The sequence below is a fragment of the Gouania willdenowi genome, chromosome 6, assembly GCF_900634775.1.
Source record: "Gouania willdenowi chromosome 6, fGouWil2.1, whole genome shotgun sequence".
NCBI classification, from domain to species: Eukaryota; Metazoa; Chordata; class Actinopteri; order Blenniiformes; family Gobiesocidae; genus Gouania; species Gouania willdenowi.
In genome coordinates, this window is record NC_041049.1 from 44,377,926 (window position 1) to 44,396,836 (window position 18,911).

General features: G+C 37.9%; 1 protein-coding gene across 2 annotated transcripts; it reads left to right on the forward strand.

Annotated features, from left to right (window-relative positions):
• The first annotated feature begins 241 nt into the window (after positions 1–241).
• On the forward strand, positions 242–18,590 carry LOC114465261 (S-adenosylhomocysteine hydrolase-like protein 1). 2 transcript variants are annotated; one of them, XM_028450158.1, is made up of 17 exons: positions 242–580; positions 8,696–8,807; positions 9,772–9,909; positions 9,989–10,089; positions 10,279–10,381; positions 10,473–10,567; positions 11,820–11,926; positions 12,006–12,122; positions 12,202–12,265; positions 12,349–12,437; positions 12,553–12,623; positions 13,334–13,428; positions 14,042–14,140; positions 17,234–17,302; positions 17,398–17,476; positions 17,547–17,667; positions 18,318–18,590. In XM_028450158.1, exons 1-17 carry the CDS (start codon positions 338–340, stop codon positions 18,322–18,324), a joined length of 1,710 nt encoding a protein of 569 aa, XP_028305959.1. In that variant the 5' UTR covers positions 242–337; the 3' UTR covers positions 18,325–18,590. The 2 variants fall into 2 exon arrangements, with proteins under 2 accessions (XP_028305959.1, XP_028305960.1); XM_028450159.1 differs by lacking the exon at positions 242–580 and adding an exon at positions 2,677–2,810.
• Positions 18,591–18,911: the final 321 nt, after the last annotated feature.

Below are 18,911 nucleotides of genomic sequence, written 5' to 3' on the forward strand. Positions count from 1 at the left end.
AACTCAATTACAATTTAATTATGATTGCAACAGCATTAGATTTTTTTCATTTACAATTACAATTGTAATTGCCCCTAACTCTGGGGCACGGATATAAGGTGAAGGTGCTGGTATCGGTAAAATGCATCCTCACATCTCTACATTATTTATCTTCAGTTGAAACGCAGGGCCCACCTCACTATTTACACACATCTTCCAGGACTCATTAGTCAAAGTAACACAGGAGATGCTGCTGTTTGGAGTGAACACACACTTTGGAGGAGGAACAATCAGATGTACTGTATGTAAGCACTGAGCAAGACTCTGATCCACTTCATCACAGGGTGCCACAGGAGTCATGGCAGAGGAAAAGGACAAGACCGGAGCCTCGTGGGAAGACCTGACACTGTCGGATGAAAGTCCCGAGACTCAAGAAGAGGATGAAGGAGTCCATCAGATGGTCAAAAGCTGCCCAGATGTGCTGCAGATGTTGAAGGCAGCAGAGAGCAGATGTGCGACTACCAATCCAGTCAGGAACGAAGTGGCCGAGGCCACCGATACTGGAGGAGAGCTGGAGTCTGAAGCCCCAAAGACAGCCATGGTGAGGCTAGCACACAGGCCTGTTCAGGTGTTAGTAATGCATCATATGGAAGCCGTGCAGTCGTGCACACTTTCCACAGGAGACGTGAACATGCATCCGTTCAGCCTGTCAATGATTGGGTCTGCAATGGTCTGATGGAAAGAAATGTTTAACCAGGGCTTTAACATGCACTGCCCTCCATTGGTGTCTGAAAACGTACAATTTATCCTTCAGGGTCTGAATCAATAATGTAAAAGAAAACAAATTTAAATTCTGTTAAACCAACATAATATCTTTAAAACAAATAATTAATTTTGAAAAAGCAGACACCACTGGTAATACAGCAGTTTAAAGACATCGGTTTAGGGAGAAAAGTAACTAACTAAATAGCTTGATTCTTTATTTTCTTTTGATACTTGAACACATCCCCGTCCCAACAATTAATGGACAGAATGAAGCTCAAGGGGCACAAAAAAGTTAGATTGTCTGATTCATTCGATGATCACATTATTAACATTCATATCAGCATTTAGAATAATGAGCAATGTGAGCATTAATACAGGAAAGAACAAAGAAGGGTTTGTGTATTTTTTTATCTTTCATTTTATTATTGTTCTTATTTTGTTCTGAGTCGTTTTGTGTACTTTTGTTGACTTTTGTGGATTTTTCTGTAATGCATGTTTTTGGAGTCATTTTGTGAATTTTATGTTGAGTCATTTTCTGTATTTTCATCATAGTTTGGTGTGTAACTGGAATCATTTTGTGTGTTTTAGTTGCACATTTTTACCTCTTTGGGAGTCACTTGGATTTTTTCCCCCATGTTTTCCTGTCATTTTGTGTGATTTTGGAGTTGTTTCATGTATTTTATCTTAGTTTTGTGTGTAATTGGAGTAAATTTCTTTATTTTCCTCATAGTTTGGTGTTCAACTGAAGTTATTTTGTGTGTCATTTTGAATCTTTTTGTTCAATTGTCCTGTCTTTTTGTGTGTTTTCGTTGCCATTTTGTGTGTTTTTTTGTTCTTTTATATCTTTCTGTGTCATCCCACTCGGGAAAACTGAGTTTAGTCATTCAGCCTTCTCTGTTAAAACTTCAAAAGAATGGAACAACATTCCAACACCAATCAGAGAAATCTACATAATTAAAACTTTGGCTCCTCGTCTTGTATGTTCTTCTCATCTCATTTTGATTTTGCTACATTTGAATGTTCACTCTCCTTTTTAAGCCTTGTATATAAACTAACTAATGTTATTGACTATGTCCTTTAATACTGATTCTAGTTGTTTCATGAACTGCTGCTTGTGGCTTATGTCCTGTAGCCTCCAGCTGCATTCACACTTTAGATCTGTCGCACGTGAACTATTTTTTGCTTGTTTGTTTTAGTGTCTTATTCCTGCTGCTGCAGCAAATGTAATGTAATGTTTATTGTATGCCACGTAATGATAAACTAGCTTTACATATTTTCAGGGAGCCTATTGTACAACTGGCCGAGGACTACAGATAAAAACTAGCCTTTTGGCTAACTCTAGCATATTATATAACTGAGCTGTTATGTTAATATGCACTGTCCTAGTAAAAAAAAAAAAAAAAAGTTTTTATTTTTATTACCATTTTGTGTACTTTTGGATTTATTTTGTTCATGTACTTTGGGGGCGGCACCAAATTAGAGCATGGGGCTGCATGTGGCCCCCAGGCCACCAGTTACCTATGTGTCTGGTGTAAATAATTAATAGTCTGGTGTTATGTGCTATTGTTGACTGAAGTGAGATATAATTAGGCTGCAGGGTGTATTTAATAGTCACTCAGCACAGAACAATGATGTGTGTTGTTTGTGGTACCTGAAGGAACAAACATTGTCTTCTGTTTCCTGAAAACATGCCCGTCTGACTAGTATCTGCTCATAAAAGATCTCTCTCTCTCTCTCTCTCTCTCGCCCCTCTGTTTAAAGCTCACCTACATAATGTGTGTTCACCACCTTCCCTTTTCCAAGAAAATGCTCCTCAAGGTGTCACCTTTTGTTGCTTTCCCAGCATTCTCTGCTGTGTGCATGACAAAGGCTCTCTTATTTATTCCCACTGTCTGTCTGTCTGTGGAGCTGAATGAGGGCGTGGTGTAAAGTGTAGCTCAGTCAAGCAGCTGTGCAGGTAGCTGAGTGTTACTGTGGAATCAAACCCCATCATGAAGAAAGTGTACAGCCTGGTGAACGTGACTAAAGCCAAGGAGCAGGAAGCAGTTCAGTCCATCTGTATTAAGGTATCAGTGTTTTTCTTTGCTTTAAGGATCCCTGAGCTTAAGGACATCATGTTTTAACAAGTTGAATTGTGTCTTTTAAATGTAAAAAGAAAGATTTTCAGTGATTCAGTTGCTTGTTTGTTATTAAGGTGCTTTACAATTTTCTAGACAAACTTAGTGCTGTCAAAAGATTAAAAATATTGTTCGATGAATTAATTAAGCTCTGTGATTAATTAATCTAATTAATCTCTTTTTTGATCTCACCCAAAAATTGCTGAGAAATGCCCCCAACTTCAGGTATTTTCATTGAAATAACATTATTATGGCAGATCGAAAGAATGATGTATAACAAAGTGGCTTTATAAAGTCATTTATTGTTTTTAACAGACTTGAAACATTTCCATTCCTTTGTATGTGAGACTAGACCCAAGGGCTGCTGACGCCTTTAGTTTAGACCATCAGGGGAAAGTTAGCACTGAGATGCTAGCTGCTACATAATTAACATTGAGGTGCTAGCTGCTACATAGTTAGCACTGAGGTGCTAGCTGCTACCTAGTTAACATTGAGGTGCTCGCTGCTACAAAGTTAGCATTGAGGTGCTAGCTGCTACATAGTTAACATTGAGGTGCTAGCTGCTACATAGTTAGCATTGAGGCGCTAGCTGCAACATAGTTAGCATTGAGATGCTAGCTGCTACAAAGTTAGCACTGAGATGCTAGCTGCTACATAGTTAACAGTGAGGTGCTAGCTGCTACATAGTTAGCATTGAGGTGGGAGAGCTCCGCTGGAAGCTAGAAGACCTCCGATGGTCGACAAACTTTATCTTGAACATTTTGCACATACCTGGGCTTTAGTTTTCCATTCTGTGTGTTTTTTTAAGTAAAATTAACTCGCTCAAAAATTCTTTGGACTCCTCAGCTTCTACTGTTGATCAGTATCTATGGGTATACTGGGAACGCGTGCAATGAGAAAGATTCCACGATTTTTAGTGCATTCATTTTTCCTGTAATTAATTCATCGCAATTAACACGTTAAAATGACACCCCTAGACAAACTGTTCTCTATGATGGTGCTTTAGGGCCACACTGAGCTCACTCTGAGAATAAAGTCTACATTTTATAAGAATAAAGTCCTAAACAAGAAAAAAAGTCACAATACTACAATGAAAACGTCAGAATTTTATAAGAACTTGTAATATTACGAGTATACAATCATAATATTAGGAGAAAAAGCTCATTATGTACTGTAAATATTGATATTATATTTCCCTGAAATGTGTGCACTTGTATTTAATCCTCATTTAATTCACATACTTTATCAATAAAGTAATGACATTTTTATTAGAATTTTGCGACAATAAAGTATCAATTTTATAAGAATAAAGTCGTCCTGCTGTCACAAGAAAAAAGTACCGGTCATAAAATTACAATGAAAAAAGTCATAATTTTACAAGAACTTGTAATAATTACAAGAATAAAGACATAATGCCCCCCGACCCTGAAAAAAGAAGCAAACGGTTCAGAAATTGGTAATAATTTTCTATGAATTAAGTCATATTTTAAGTGAAATAAACTGCAGAGTATCTGCATTTCTAAATGTACAGATGCAGATGCACAGAGCAGTGCCCTGTATTAAAAATTACATCTATGGAGCACTTGTTCACTATCAGTAAATGTGTCTGTAATGGAGGAGAAACCACATGGACTTTATTCAATGTTATTCTCTACTTAAATAAAAAAAAAAAAAAACCTTCTAAAACGCTGTGATAATTTTCTACCCATTAAAACACATCTAACTCTAATTAAAATAATTACGATCTCTCTTTGTGCTGCATTCATTGCCGCTGGCTTGAGTATAAACCTCTTCTTCGCACAGTTAGAGATCATTTAGTTAACTTTCACAGTACTTTAAGTCAAAGCTTAATGTCTTCTCGTGTTAAAAATTAAGCAGCTGCTTGAGTCAGCATATCAAGTGATCATTAACCTACAGCACTACTTCCCACAGCCTTATTAAAGCTGCAGGTAGGTGGGTGTGTTTCCTGTAATAATCTGTTAAAAGAATTATTAAATTTCCCCTTTTTCTGCAAAAGCATACTATTCATTTCTTTTAATGTATTATTCATTAAAAATGAAGAATACAAAGACAGAATATTGCCATTTATCATTCCTCATCTGGTCTGAGTGTATGGAAATTACGCATTTAGCATTTTAAACCGCTGAAGCTTCAGTAGATATTTAACTTTATGTATAGAGAAAATCAGCACTGAGAAATCCAAACTGTTAATTTTTCATAGTGTAAAAACTAATGCATCCCTTATGTTAATTACATTTGAGAAGAAAGGTTTGAAATCAAAATGTGTATTTACAACAGCCAGTTTTAAAGAAGACTTTGATAAAACTAAAGACTGGCAATATCGAATGATTTTAGGCATAAAATCTAATATTGGTCTGCATAGATACTCTTTTTATTTTATTTTTAGATAACATAATAATGAATGTAAGACTTTTTCCATTACTGAAGTTGAATAATTATTCTTATTTTACACAGAATACTTGTGAAATGCATCCAGTAATGCATTACATTAAAAGTGTTATTAATGAAACCTATTTCCATGGATATGTATACTGTATATACAGTATATATACATATATAATAGGGATGTAACGATTCACTCAACTCCCGATATGATCCGATTCACGATACTGGGCTCACGATACGATTCTCTCACGATTTATTTTACAAAATGGGACTGTAGACAATTTTTTTTTTTTTGGGAAAAAAAAACTACAAAATGCTGTACTATTTTCCTTTTATTTTTCATTGTCAAAAGAATTCCTTGATAAACTATTCAAAACAATGCAATTTAACTAAAAATAAATCTTGAATGAAATAAATAAAGGAATAATACAAATGAAAATGAAGCCTATTAATTTAAATTCTGGTTCTATAATAAACAATGCAAAACTGCATAATAGTTATTTTTCTTTTAAAAGTGCAACTGAAAATGTATTTTGTGCCTTAACAATTGGACTTTAAAAAAAAAAATCGATTGCACTGATTTACGTCATATTTGTTTGAACCAGCAGAGGGCGCTGGTAACACAGTGGTCGGTTGGCATGCAGATATCTTGCAGTGAAGAAGAGAAGCTATGCTAGCAGACAGAGCTAATAGAAAAGCGTGACTTTTACAGATATTCAAGTAATATTACAGATATTGTTTCGGTGCTAAAGGGATAAATAATCATTTATTAACATATTTAAGAGTAGAAGGTAGCCAGAAAGAAAGTATTAGCAGACTCCGCCCGCCGCCTACACTTGTGGATAGCGCCCTCTGCTGGTTAAAAAATGTACTGCGATTCAATTTTCAGAAAATCGATATCAACCGTGATACCTATGAATCGATTTTTAACTGCCTTACGATTAATCGTTACATCCCTAATATATAAAGATTTAATGTGACCTAATTAGGTAGAGGGGAAGGGGATCCGTATATATCGTTATCGCCTAATATCGAAAGTCAAGAGTTGGGAAATATTGGTACAAGGGATGTCCTTATACAACTTTTTCACTTCCAATACGATATCAATATTGCCTTGAGTATTGGTGGATACCGATATCAATTCGATGCAATATCAGCCCAAATCATAAATGCTTTCATTACTTATTTTGTAGTGTGAAATGTTAGAAAATTCTTGATCAAGTGATGTTACTCAAACAGAGAAAAATATTCAACAATTCAAGTTCACCAGTTATTCTTTACTGTCAGTATATGGTAGGAACAACTGAGGGCGGGGACAAGCGCCTACATCAGAGATTTTAGATGCAGTCCAATACAATCCTTATTCGTTTTCTGGCTGATATCGGGCTGATATCCGATATCAATATCGTATCAGGATACCCCTAATTGGCACATTGGATATCAGCCAAAAAAAGCTAATATCGAACATCTCTAGATATAACTAAATCTTTAAACATTAAAAATCTTGACATTGTTGGCATCAAATTAATCAAAATCTATTACAGTTAAGAGATACCTATTTTTATTGATCCTTTTAGTGTACTGAACTAAACCTGCATTCTCCACTAATGATCTGTGTGACTGGGCTGTTTGTGGGAATGAGTAGAGTCTTTGTGCTGCAGGAAGAAAAAGATCGAGTGATGAAGCAGTAAGAAGTTCATCATGAATGCAGATGTAATCGACACTTTGTGATACAAAAATCCACAATTGTAAAATTACTCATTTTTAAAACCCTTCATCACAAAAAATAAGCGTAAACTTTTGATACCCCCAACGCTTTTACAATATTCTCCATTTATTAGTTTAAGAATGTTGTGAATAAGATGAAGTTAAATTTTAATGTCGCTCTGAGATTTTCAATCCTTAAACATGATCCAAAGTTGTTTTGAGGTCAGCATGTGGGTGTGAACTCTTATACACAAAGAGAAAGAACAAAAGCATGGAATAATTCCCTCTCGGTAATCCTGAGGCTACCTCAGAGGGAGAAAAGCAGCAGAAAGGAGTCAGTCAGTTAACAGTCAGTCAGTCAGTCATGGCCACGTGGGGTTCCTGTGGAAGCGGCGCAGCCTTCAACCAGCCTCAGTGGATGGTGAGACATGACACAGCTGATTTTATATGTGTCAGTGTGTAGTACAGCGTGTTAGTGTTTATCAAGGGTGTAAGAAAAAATTGATTCGGTGATATATCGTGATATTTCACAGCGCGATTATCGTATCGATCCAAAAAAATGTCCAAATCGATTTTTTCAATCGTGCTTTTTTAAGGAAAAAAAGCATTTAATTGCGCTAACATATGCATAGCATGTAAACACCTGGTCACTAGGGTTACGTTCACACCGCAGGCAAATGCAACCCAAATCCAATCTTGTTGCCCATATGTGACCTGTATCCTAACTGTTAACGACTGTCGGAAAAGCACAATTCCGATTTTTCCATTTCCAACCCAGGTCACTTTCATATATGGTCCTAAATCTGATACGTATCTGATTTTTTGCAATGCGACTACAGTCTGGACGGCCAAAGCTCTTTCTATTCAACTCCTACGTCATCACCATGCTAACACTCCGCTGTAAAGATGTAGCAGCCATCACACTGAAACGAAGAGTGATAAACCTAGCTCTCTTATTTTTCACTCTCCTTAATGTTATGTAGTGCCGACTTCTGTTGAAAAGAAAACTTCTCAGCACGACACAGTGCTACACTGGACGCTTCCATATTTACTTCTGTAAACACCGTACGTGCCTGCAGGGTGATGGGTCACCTTAGACCTTAAATATCCTACACTTTGAGTTTTTACTAGTGACATATTTTAAGTCTACAAATAGTAGAAACAAATTTGTCAAGTAGTAGATGATTTTGCTATACAAGTAAGGTCTACTCGCACACTAGTGTTGTTTACTAGTACTAGTAGTAAACTCAAAATCCCACTTATAGTACTAGTAACTGTTTTTAGTTTACTAGTAAAGTCAAATGTCTCACTAGGAGTTCTAGTAGACCTAAATCAAATGAAGTAGGAGGGATTATAACCACATCCAGCTCCCTGACAGGTTTTAATATTTCCCAAAGCCAATGGCAAGCCTGAATTAGCATTACCACGCCCCCTTATTAAAATCTAAGGATCACTATTGGTACAAGTGACTCTTTGCTTCATTAGTAAAGTATACTCATGCTCTGAAAGCAACACTGAGTACATGTACTCCATATTTGAGTATTACTAGAGCTAAACTATGGTTGATATCAGTGATGTTAAATTTATGTTTACACAGCCTTATATACAAATTAAATAATTAAATTAAATATATTTACAGCTTTATGTACAGTTCTGACATGAAATCTGGGCAGATGCAACTCTTGTATCCAAATCTTTGTAATCATGTGTTGTGTTTGCAGCAAATACAGTTCAACGAAGAGAAACCAGAATTCAACAAACTACCCACCAAGACCGGTCATCGTTCTCTAACCCGGTCCATCTCACAATCATCTACAGACAGCTTGAGTTCAGGTACTCACACACAATAGCCACTGTTAAGTCTAATCACATGACTTTGATGCACAAACAGAGCAGTGTGTTCTAATGGCAGTAGCAGCTAATGCACAATGCCTGAGGATTATTTAGTCAGCTTGCCTCAAGCTTAACCCAAAGTCTTCTGACAAATTGGGCCTCTTTGATTTTGTCTTAATTTGCCCTGTAAACCTTTCTCTAAAAAGTGTTAACCAAGAGTTTTTACTGACCCACAAAGTTAAATCTAAACCCTCACTCTTTGTTACAATGATTAGTTCCCTAAACCAGAGACGGACATACTTCGAGGGCCACATTATCAACATTAATATCAGCATTTAGAATATTGACCAATCTGGGCATTAAAACAGGAAGAACAAAAGATTTGTGTGTTTTGTGTCTCCTTTCATGTTGTATTTTATCCTTTCATTTTTCATATCAGTTGTTCTTGTTTAATGCATTTTTGGTTTCATTCTGTGTATTTCTGTTAGCAATTTGTTTGTTTTTGGAGTCATTTTATGGTGTTTGAGTCATTTGTGCATTTTTGTTTCCATTTTGTGCATTTTTCAAGTAATTCTGTCTATTTTTTGCATTTTTGTTGTCAATTTGTATGTTTTTGTTGTCGTTTTGTGTGTTTCGTTTGTTGATTAGCATATTTTTCTCTCAATCTGTTGTAATTTTGTATTTTTTGCTGTTGTTTGTGCGTTCTTGGTATCAATTGCTGGTAGTTTTTCTCTGATTTTGTGTGGGGTTTTTTCTTGTCGCTTTTTTATATTTTTCTGTTATTTCTTTTTTAATTTTGCTGTCATTTTGTGTTTTTGGATTAATTTTGTACATTCACTTAGAGGGCTGAGCAATATTAGATAGAAGACCCACTGTCTGTCTACCTCAACCATATAATTTTATAGCTTTTAAAAAGTCCAGTGTTTACGTCTCCTCAATGTAAAACCACTGTGTGGCGTTTCAGGATGTGGAGAAAGCTCTGAAGAAGAATCTTCTCCCAGAGACAAGCTGCAGAGGAACTCTAAAGGCCTGGCGGATTTCTGCATTAAAAACATCGACCAGGCTGATTTTGGAAGGAGGGAGATTGAAGTTGCGCAGCAAGGTGTCGTTTAGAGCTTAAACTGAGAGAAAAAAAGAATGTGCAATAGATGAAAAGCCCTACTCTTTTATCTTGTTTGTAGAAATGCCTGCCCTGATGAACCTGAGGAAAAGAGCTGAAGAAGAGAAACCTCTGAGTGGAGCTAAAGTGGTGGGATGCACACACATCACTGCACAGACAGCGGTCAGTTACACACATGCACTGACACATTCACTCTTACTTTGTGGATATGCTTTGTGTGTGTTGGATTAATAGAAAGCTAACTCGTGTGTGTGTGTGTGTGTGTGTGTGTGTGTGTGTGTGTGTGTGTGTGTGTGTGTGTGTGTGTGTGTGTGTGTGTGTGTGTGTGTGTGTGTGTGTGACCTGCTGCAGGTGCTGATCGAGACTCTCGTTGCTTTAGGCGCTCAGTGTCGTTGGGTGGCCTGTAACATCTTCTCTACTCAGAATGCCGTGGCTGCTGCTGTGGTTGAAGGAGGCACATCTGCACACATCTGCACATCAAGGTTTTTTTTCTTTTTTAAAGCTGGCATTTTGATGTTAGAACCCTTTCGGTATATCTCCATCAGGCGTCCCTGTGTTTGCTTGGAAAGGCGAGTCTGAGGACGACTTCTGGTGGTGCATTGATCGAAGTGTCTGTGCTGATGCCTGGCAGCCCAACATGGTATGAAAAAAACAAACAAGAGCCATAGCTCTACTGTATGCCTCTGTGTTTGTTAATTATATCAAAGTCTGTCTTTTAATTTTACTTAAAGGTGCAATCCGCAATTCTCAGATCCCTCTCTCCCCCTCCCTTCCCGCTGCTCTCTTGCCCTGCCTCCAAACTTTCCAAAGTCCCTCCCTCAGAGGAGCTAACAAGCGAACGTCAGTCCGAGAGCAACATGCTCTGTTAAAAGCATAATACTGCAGCGCTTCTCTCTCTCAATGTGCACACACCTCAGCAGCAGCAGCAACAACACAGTGTCATTTACAGCAGCCCACACGAAGGCTGCTGCGCTCACATGAACAACACATACACCACAGAGTTCTAGTGTAACAATTACAAATCAAACATAATGTCAATCAAGCAGCAGTAATTACCTTTCAAGCAGAAAATGTTGCTAATTCCATCTTCTACTCCTCCAGATCATACACTGTAAAAAAGATGGCGCTATAGCCCCGGGAAAGGGGCGAGGCCTGTGAGCAACAGCTGTCAGACAGCCGATCATACACAATCCTGGCTCTGATTGGTTCTTTTTGCTCGGTCGCGGTGCATTCTGGCAATCTGCCAAAGGCTGCAGGAGCAACGGGGGGAGTCAATGAGTCTGTTTCACACAAAGTACTAGTTTCATGTAAAGCTGTTCATAGTGACAGCTTTAGCAAATATGACAAAAAGTCACTTTTATAAGAGTTGCAGACTGCACCTTTGATGTCTACATATTTGTCAAAATGATTTAAATTAAACCAGGAACTTACAGATGAATGAAAATCACCAAATCTACACCACTGCACCACAAATCAATTACACCTAGCAATGAAAAATAAACACAAAACTGACCTCAGTGTCTGACGTCACAAATGTATACTTCAATAGGGCTGGGAGATATGAACCAAACTCATATATCGATATTTCTTCTCAAAAACTCTCATGAATGTGATTCGTAATAGGAATAATGTTTCGAAAATCTACATGAGCAAACAGGAAAGAGGAATAGAAAACGAGAACATTCTCACAGCAGGAGTTTGCATGTTCTCTGAAGTAACCGTGTTCTCTGATTGTTTTTGAAAGTATGTGTGTGTGTGTGTGTGTGTGTGTGTGTGTGTGTGTGTGTGTGTGTGTGTGTGTGTGTGTGTGTGTGTGTGCGTGTGTGTGTGTGTGTGAGATTGCTGTTGACCTGTCCCCATTCCAAACTTATCCTTTCTGTCTCTCTGATCAGATTCTCGATGATGGTGGTGACCTCACACATTGGATCTATAAGAAGTATCCAAGCTTGTTGAAAAGGATCCGAGGGATTGTGGAGGAAAGCGTTACAGGCGTTTTCCGGTGACCGTCACACAAAGATTGAATAATGCTGAGGCTTTCTCTCAGCAGCAAAGACCCTTAATGCCTGTCTGCGTTTTAGGTTGTATCAGCTCTCCAAGGCCGGCAAATTGTGCGTTCCTGCTATGAACGTCAACGACTCCGTGACTAAGCAGAAGTTCGACAACCTTTACTGCTGCAGGGAGTCCATACTGGATGGGTAAAGAGTCAACATGAACATGAGCAGAAAAAGAAGAAAAAAGCACGTCAACTGTGTCTCTGCTGAACTCTTCTTCCAGGTTGAAGCGGACGACTGACGTGATGTTTGGAGGAAAACAGGTGTTAGTGTGTGGGTACGGTGAGGTCAGTTTCAACAAAAAGAATCACAAAAATAACAAAACACACATTTCAGCAGCTCCACTGGCTCTTTTTTCTTTCTTCTTCAGGTTGGTAAAGGTTGCTGCTCTGCCCTGAAAGCGTTGGGGGCTGTTGTGTACGTAACAGAAGTGGATCCCATTTGTGCTCTTCAGGCCTGGTATGAATAATAATAATAATACGCTTTTATCAGCAGTGATGTGTGTTTCCACTGTCCCACTCCTATTCTTAACCCTGTAACATCTGACTTGTAACCTGCCACTTCCTCCTCTCAGCATGGACGGCTTCAGGGTCCTTAAACTCAGTGAAGTGATCAGACAGGCAGACATGGTCATCACCTGCACAGGTATCTGTGGTAACACAGAGATGTATGATCAAATGTGCGGAACTTTTCATGTTTATTGTATTTCGCAATTGAAAATTGCTAAATACATTGTACTAGTTGAAGTTCTAATAATTATTTTTCTTCTGCAACTCCTTTGTCCTGGAACTGCTCCTAGGCTGTTAATGCAGCACTAATTACACATGTCATCTCATAGGGGCAATGTCAAGGATGAGAAGTCGACCTTTTTTGCAGCCAAAATGTCAAGGTCAAGGTCACGTCAAGTGTCAAAAAACAAAATTTTCCATAACTCTACGAATTTGTATTGTACAAGTTTGGTGCTCATCTCAAGTGCAGTATTTTATTTAATTGGACCGAAGCTGTACGACCTACCAGTAAAAAAGATTGGTAGGGGTCAAAGTTCATGACATCACAAGAAAAACTTTTTTTTCTATAACTTGGCCACAAATTGAGATACAGTGATCAGACTGGTACCATTGAACAACATTTCCTTTCAGTGTGTGACCTTGACCTTCGCTCAAGGTCACATTTAAGGTAAAGGTCAGTCTTCTGTTTTTCCTGCATTATTACTTTTGATGTAATTAGTAAAAAGAACAAACTAGTCAACAAATCCAGATACAGGTTGCCATTTTTGCCAATTTTTTCAAATTGCAAAAAAAAGTACTCACCTTGCGAAAACAGGTGTTGCCTAGTTATTCTTTGTGTCCGTGCAGGCAATAAGAATGTAGTGGTGAGAGAACATCTGGACCGAATGAAAAATGGCTGCATTGTCTGCAATATGGGACACTCCAACACAGAGATTGACTTGGTAAGACCAGATTGTGTGTGTGTGTGTGTGTGTGTGTGTGTGTGTGTGTGTGTGTGTGTGTGGCATGTACACTGATAAACTGGGATTACAAAAGCACAAACATCATTAGAGATTACAGAAAATGCTAAATTTTGCAAGTGTAAACAGCAGTAGTGTATATTAAAATGTGTGGAGTAATGGCTTGGGAAGTAGAGTTGGTTGTCTTTTAACAAAAGCCTTACAGCATGTGTGAAACTCAAGGCCCCGTGTCCAAATCGGCCCTTTTCTCTGCATTTACTGTGTAAAATGCAGAGAAAAGAAGGGACTAACTGACTTCAAACAGAATTTTGGCCATATTCTCTTGTTGCACTAGATAAAGTCTTCCAAGAAGACAATTCTTTTGCTTCAATATTTATGTTCTCCTGCTATATTGGTAGATGTTATTTGTTGTGGCTTGGTTTCCTTTTCTAGAAACATTCAATTTGTTCTCAAAGACAATTAAACATTTTGTTGTGTTAAATGATTTGTTAAATGAGCCATTGCTGTCAATAGCCAAGCTCAGGCTGTTTCAAATTGTTGAAACCATGCGTTCCTATAATTTATTTCTTAATTTCCCCTCATCATGCTCCCTCAGGTAAGCCTGCACACTTCAGAGCTGAAATGGGAGCGTGTGAGACCTCAGGTGGATCACATTATCTGGCCTGATGGCAAGAGAATCGTCCTACTGGCCGAGGTGAAGACCCTACAAATCTTTTGTGTCACAAACTTGTTGTGCCTCATTAGATGAGGAAGTCCTTTCTTAAATGACAAGTTTGGATGAACTATGGCCGGGCCCGCGGAAAGTCTACGCGCCAAATAGCACGTACCACGTTCCCAAGAATTCAGTCAAATGACTCGGTTCCACTGAGTAAAACAAATCAAATTGTGCAACGTAAAATCATAATCTACGTTGAATTGCCTTTGAAATGATATATCACACGACTATGTTCTGATAAATTTAGAGATTACCGGAAAATACCGATCCATTCACGAATAACAGAGGAGTGGCGATATTAATTAGTGTACACAGCAATAACAACAAGAAGAAGAACAAAGTGATTTCCTCTTATCGCGCAAACTTCCGGGATTTATTCAGTGTGTGCCGCCCTACAAAGCTTAGGCTGAACACCTAACCTGGTTGGGACCAGGTTTTGTTCTGGCTAGGATTTGAGCCTACTGACCAATCAGATCTCTTTGAAAACGACCTATCCAATGAAAAGAGGGTCATTCTGTGAATACGTCTCTGTGTGGATGTGATCTGACAGCTGACAGGAGAGAGAATATTTATCCATACATTTACCAATTACATCCCATAGGAAATATAGAAATTTATATGTGAAGAACTGACCTACATTAGTCAGCTGATAAATCCTGCATGTGTCGGACGTTTTCAAACCAATAAATTAATTAATTCATTAATGTATTCTGTGGTGACGCAGAGAGCCTCAGTCTTGTTAGATAATATAAAATGTAGGCTGAGCTGTATGAATGCAGCATCAAAGTGAAAGTGAAACTGATCAGTGTCTGTTTATAATCGCACTATTTTAAGCATTAACACTCATCATTTTACTGCAGCAACAGTGTTGTTTTTGGTCTGAATTATAGATTTCAATTCTTCAAATTATTGCTCAATTGTGATGCTCTCCACAGTTTCTCTGTGATTGTAACTGGTCTGATGCTGCAATCTCCTTCCCTGTCACGGGAGATAAATCCAGGATATAATTATCTAGCTTTGTAGTACAGGCCCTAAAAAACACACAAAATGACAACAAGAGCACACAAAATCACACATGAAACACACAAAACAGGAACAAAAGACGACATTTGAGAAATATATAATAAATGAAACCAAATCCACACAAAGTGAGAGAAAAATATACTAAATGACACCAAGAACACACAAATGCAACAAAACTAAACAAAACTGCCAATAATAATGCTTAGATTGGTAATTATTCTAAATGTTGTTATGGATGTTGATAATATGTGACCCTCAGATCAGATAATCACATTTTTGTGTCCCTTTCTGAGATCAAAGTTGTCCATCTCTGCTTTAGAGGGAGAACAAAGCCCTGTTTGTTGCACTGACTCTGAACACATGGAGGATAAGACAAAGTATTCAGGAAAGCCTTTCAGCGTTTCTGATCTAATGACCATATGATGGATGTTTCTGACACAAAAATTACAACCACACATGGTGGAGCTGGAAGAACATCTCAGAGAGCTTCAATCAGCCGTCAGGAGATCCTTCCTCACTGTTGATTATACGGCTGCTTGTAAACCACAGCTCACTCCGCAGAGGATAGAGAAGCTTTCCCATCATTCATATGAATTAGATGGATTTGAGTAATTCACCCTGTAAATAAACTGGTGACAACAGTTTCAAGCATTCGTCAGTCTTTTGTTAAACCTTTGCAGGCTTTGTCCAGTCCACACCAATACAGACATTATCAAGGACTGACATGTTCCTCTTTTGATTTCTGAAAATATTCTTATTGTAATGCTGAAAACATGACCAAGATTACTACAAATAGTGACAAAAATAACAAAAAAAATATATAGACTGATAACATGAGAAAAATACACAAAATAACTCTAAGGGCCGATACTACAAAGCTAGATTACCTCTTATCTTGCTAACTTCAGGGATTTAATCAGTGTCTGCTGTCCTTCGCCGCTCTCTAACTTCTTACGGAGCTAAATCACCATGGTAACTTAGGCTGAACGACTAAACTGGTCGGGACCAGATGGAATGGTAAAAGCCAGCATGGTCATGGACGGCTTGGCTAAACCAGGTTTAAACCGCAGACCTGGCTCTATTAAGAACACTTTGATGAAATACCCCCCAGGTCAGGACCTGTGCTGCACTAACACTGTTGCTCTTTGCTGTCATCATGGTTTTGACTCCATTATATTTGTTCAAGATCAAAAGCTGTTCCTCCATTGTAAAAAAGGTCGCTCTGCCAGGTTTCTCCATTGTAATGTTTGGTCAGATGCTGCAATCTCCACACCTTTTATAGGAGCGCGCACATAGGCAGGCGGAAATCCCTTGCGTGTTTTTATTAACCTTCGTAGGACAGCTTCTCTCTGACAGGGAATGTTTGGTTAGGTGAAGCCCGCTAATGGGGATAAATCCAGGATATAATTATCTAGCTTCATAGTATACCCCCAAAATGACTCGAAACACAAACACACACAAAACAATAAAAAGAACTCATGAAATTAAAGAATACACAAAATGACCCCAAACACAGGCAAAATGACAATAAAATACACAAAACAATAAAAATGAGACAACAATAAAAATAATCAAATGAAAAAAAAAAAAAAAAAAAAATAATCAAATGAAAACAAAAATACATAAAATGATAGAGAAATACACAAAATAACTTCAAAAACACGCAGAGACAATAAAAAACAGGAAATGACAACAAAAATAAATAAAATGAAAACAAAAACAGATAAAACAAGAACAAAAACAGATAAAACAACAACAAAAACACATAAATAAGAAAAAAATACATAAAATTACAATAAAAACTCCAACATTGACAACAAAAATCCACAAACTTACACAAAATGACAATAATCCCTTTGTTCTTTACTCTATTAATTCTCTGATTGGTTATAAAGTTGATCATGTGACCCTAGATCAGATACAATCACATTTTTGAGGCCCCGCTGTGATAAAAGTTGCCCATCTCTGTTCTGCACTCCCTGAGGACACTTTAAAAGTCTAAAAACATCCAAAATGTGATGAAAACATGAATATTACTTGACCTTCCAGGGCCGCCTGCTGAACCTGAGCTGTTCCACTGTTCCCTCATTTGTCCTCTCCATCACAGCTACCACACAGGTAGGAGAGCGGCCGCTGCAGATGCTCACACGCCTGTCTTTTCTCATTGATGTCAGAGTCCTGTCCTGTTGTCGTTTCTCCCCCGTGTCATTCAGGCTCTGGCTCTCATCGAGCTGTTCAACGCACCTGAGGGCCGCTATAAACAGGACGTCTACCTGCTGCCAAAGAAGATGGGCAAGTCCTCACGGAACCTTTAGAAACACATAAACCTTCAGAAAATTCACACACGTGTTCCTCTTCACAGATGAATACGTAGCGAGTCTTCATCTGGCAACGTTTGACGCTCACCTCTCTGAGCTGTCGGATGATCAGGCCAAGTATTTGGGCATCAGCAAAAATGGACCCTTCAAGCCTAGCTATTACAGGTCAGCAAACACACACACACACACACACACACACACACACACACACACTAACGCAGGGTTGTCAAACTGTTTTTAGTTCAGGAGCAGTTTGATCTCAAGTGGCCTTGAAATTTTAGGCGAGAAAATGAAAATTTCAACATTAATGTACCCGAGTTTGCACTTCCACGTAATAATATGTTAAACATATATAGAGGCACCAACAATATCCAACCATTAAATGATACATATCAGTCCCTGCAGGACCTTCACTTAAATTTACATAATTATGTGTCTCAATTTTTTATTGAATTTTGGGGTAAATAGTTATATAATTTTAGGAAAATTGCACATGCCTCTGAGGAAGACTGACAGTTGGCAGTCGAAACATGTCAGTAGATCAAAATAAATATCAAAGTAAATTTCCTGAAAATTGCAGGAATTTTAAAAAATATTGCTTTTAGCAATCTGAGATTTAAAAAAATGACTGCAGTCATGTGATATAAGCAAGCTGGCAAATATTATTTAAATTTGTGTATTAGTTCACATTCAATCAATGTTTTCTCTGTCATTTTAACTTTCACCTGCAGGCCATTTTGGATGCTTTAAAGGACTGGATTTGGCCCCCAGGCTTTGAATTTGAGACGCACTAACATGAAACACTTGTTTTACAGGTACTGAACTCTTGCCACACTGTGTCCTGCAGATAGAGCTGTAGCGCCCCCTACAGCCTGAAACCCAGCAGTGGCGAACAAAGGCTGACGTCAAACTTTTACTCTATAACAGTCTGCAGCTGTAAAGTCTCAGTCAAAACAGTAAATATGTAGTCTCATGTAGTCAGTTTAAGGAGTAAAAAAAACCACTCTATGGTTGTTCAACTTCTATATTTCCTCCTTTTATTTCTGATTTAATAAACAAAGTACAGTATCTGTATAAATCCATACAAACATGGCTACTCTTTGTATTTTGTGGATGTTGGTTCAAAGTGAATGAATACAATAAATGTGGTAATTACATTGCTTCTCTGAAAAGCAGCTGCAGATGAATGTGTGCTTTTCCTTACATTAAAACAAGACAGAAAAGCCTTAAAAACAGACACTAAACTGAGCTAATCTCATCCAACAGCAGCTAATTAAAAAAAGTTAAAAATATCTTAGATTTTAAAAAAAAAAAAGCCAACAACATTCAGTTCAGTTCTACGACATTAGACTAAAACTAAAAAGCACTCTCTTAAGTTCAAAAACTTTTTCACCAAAAGACTATAAACT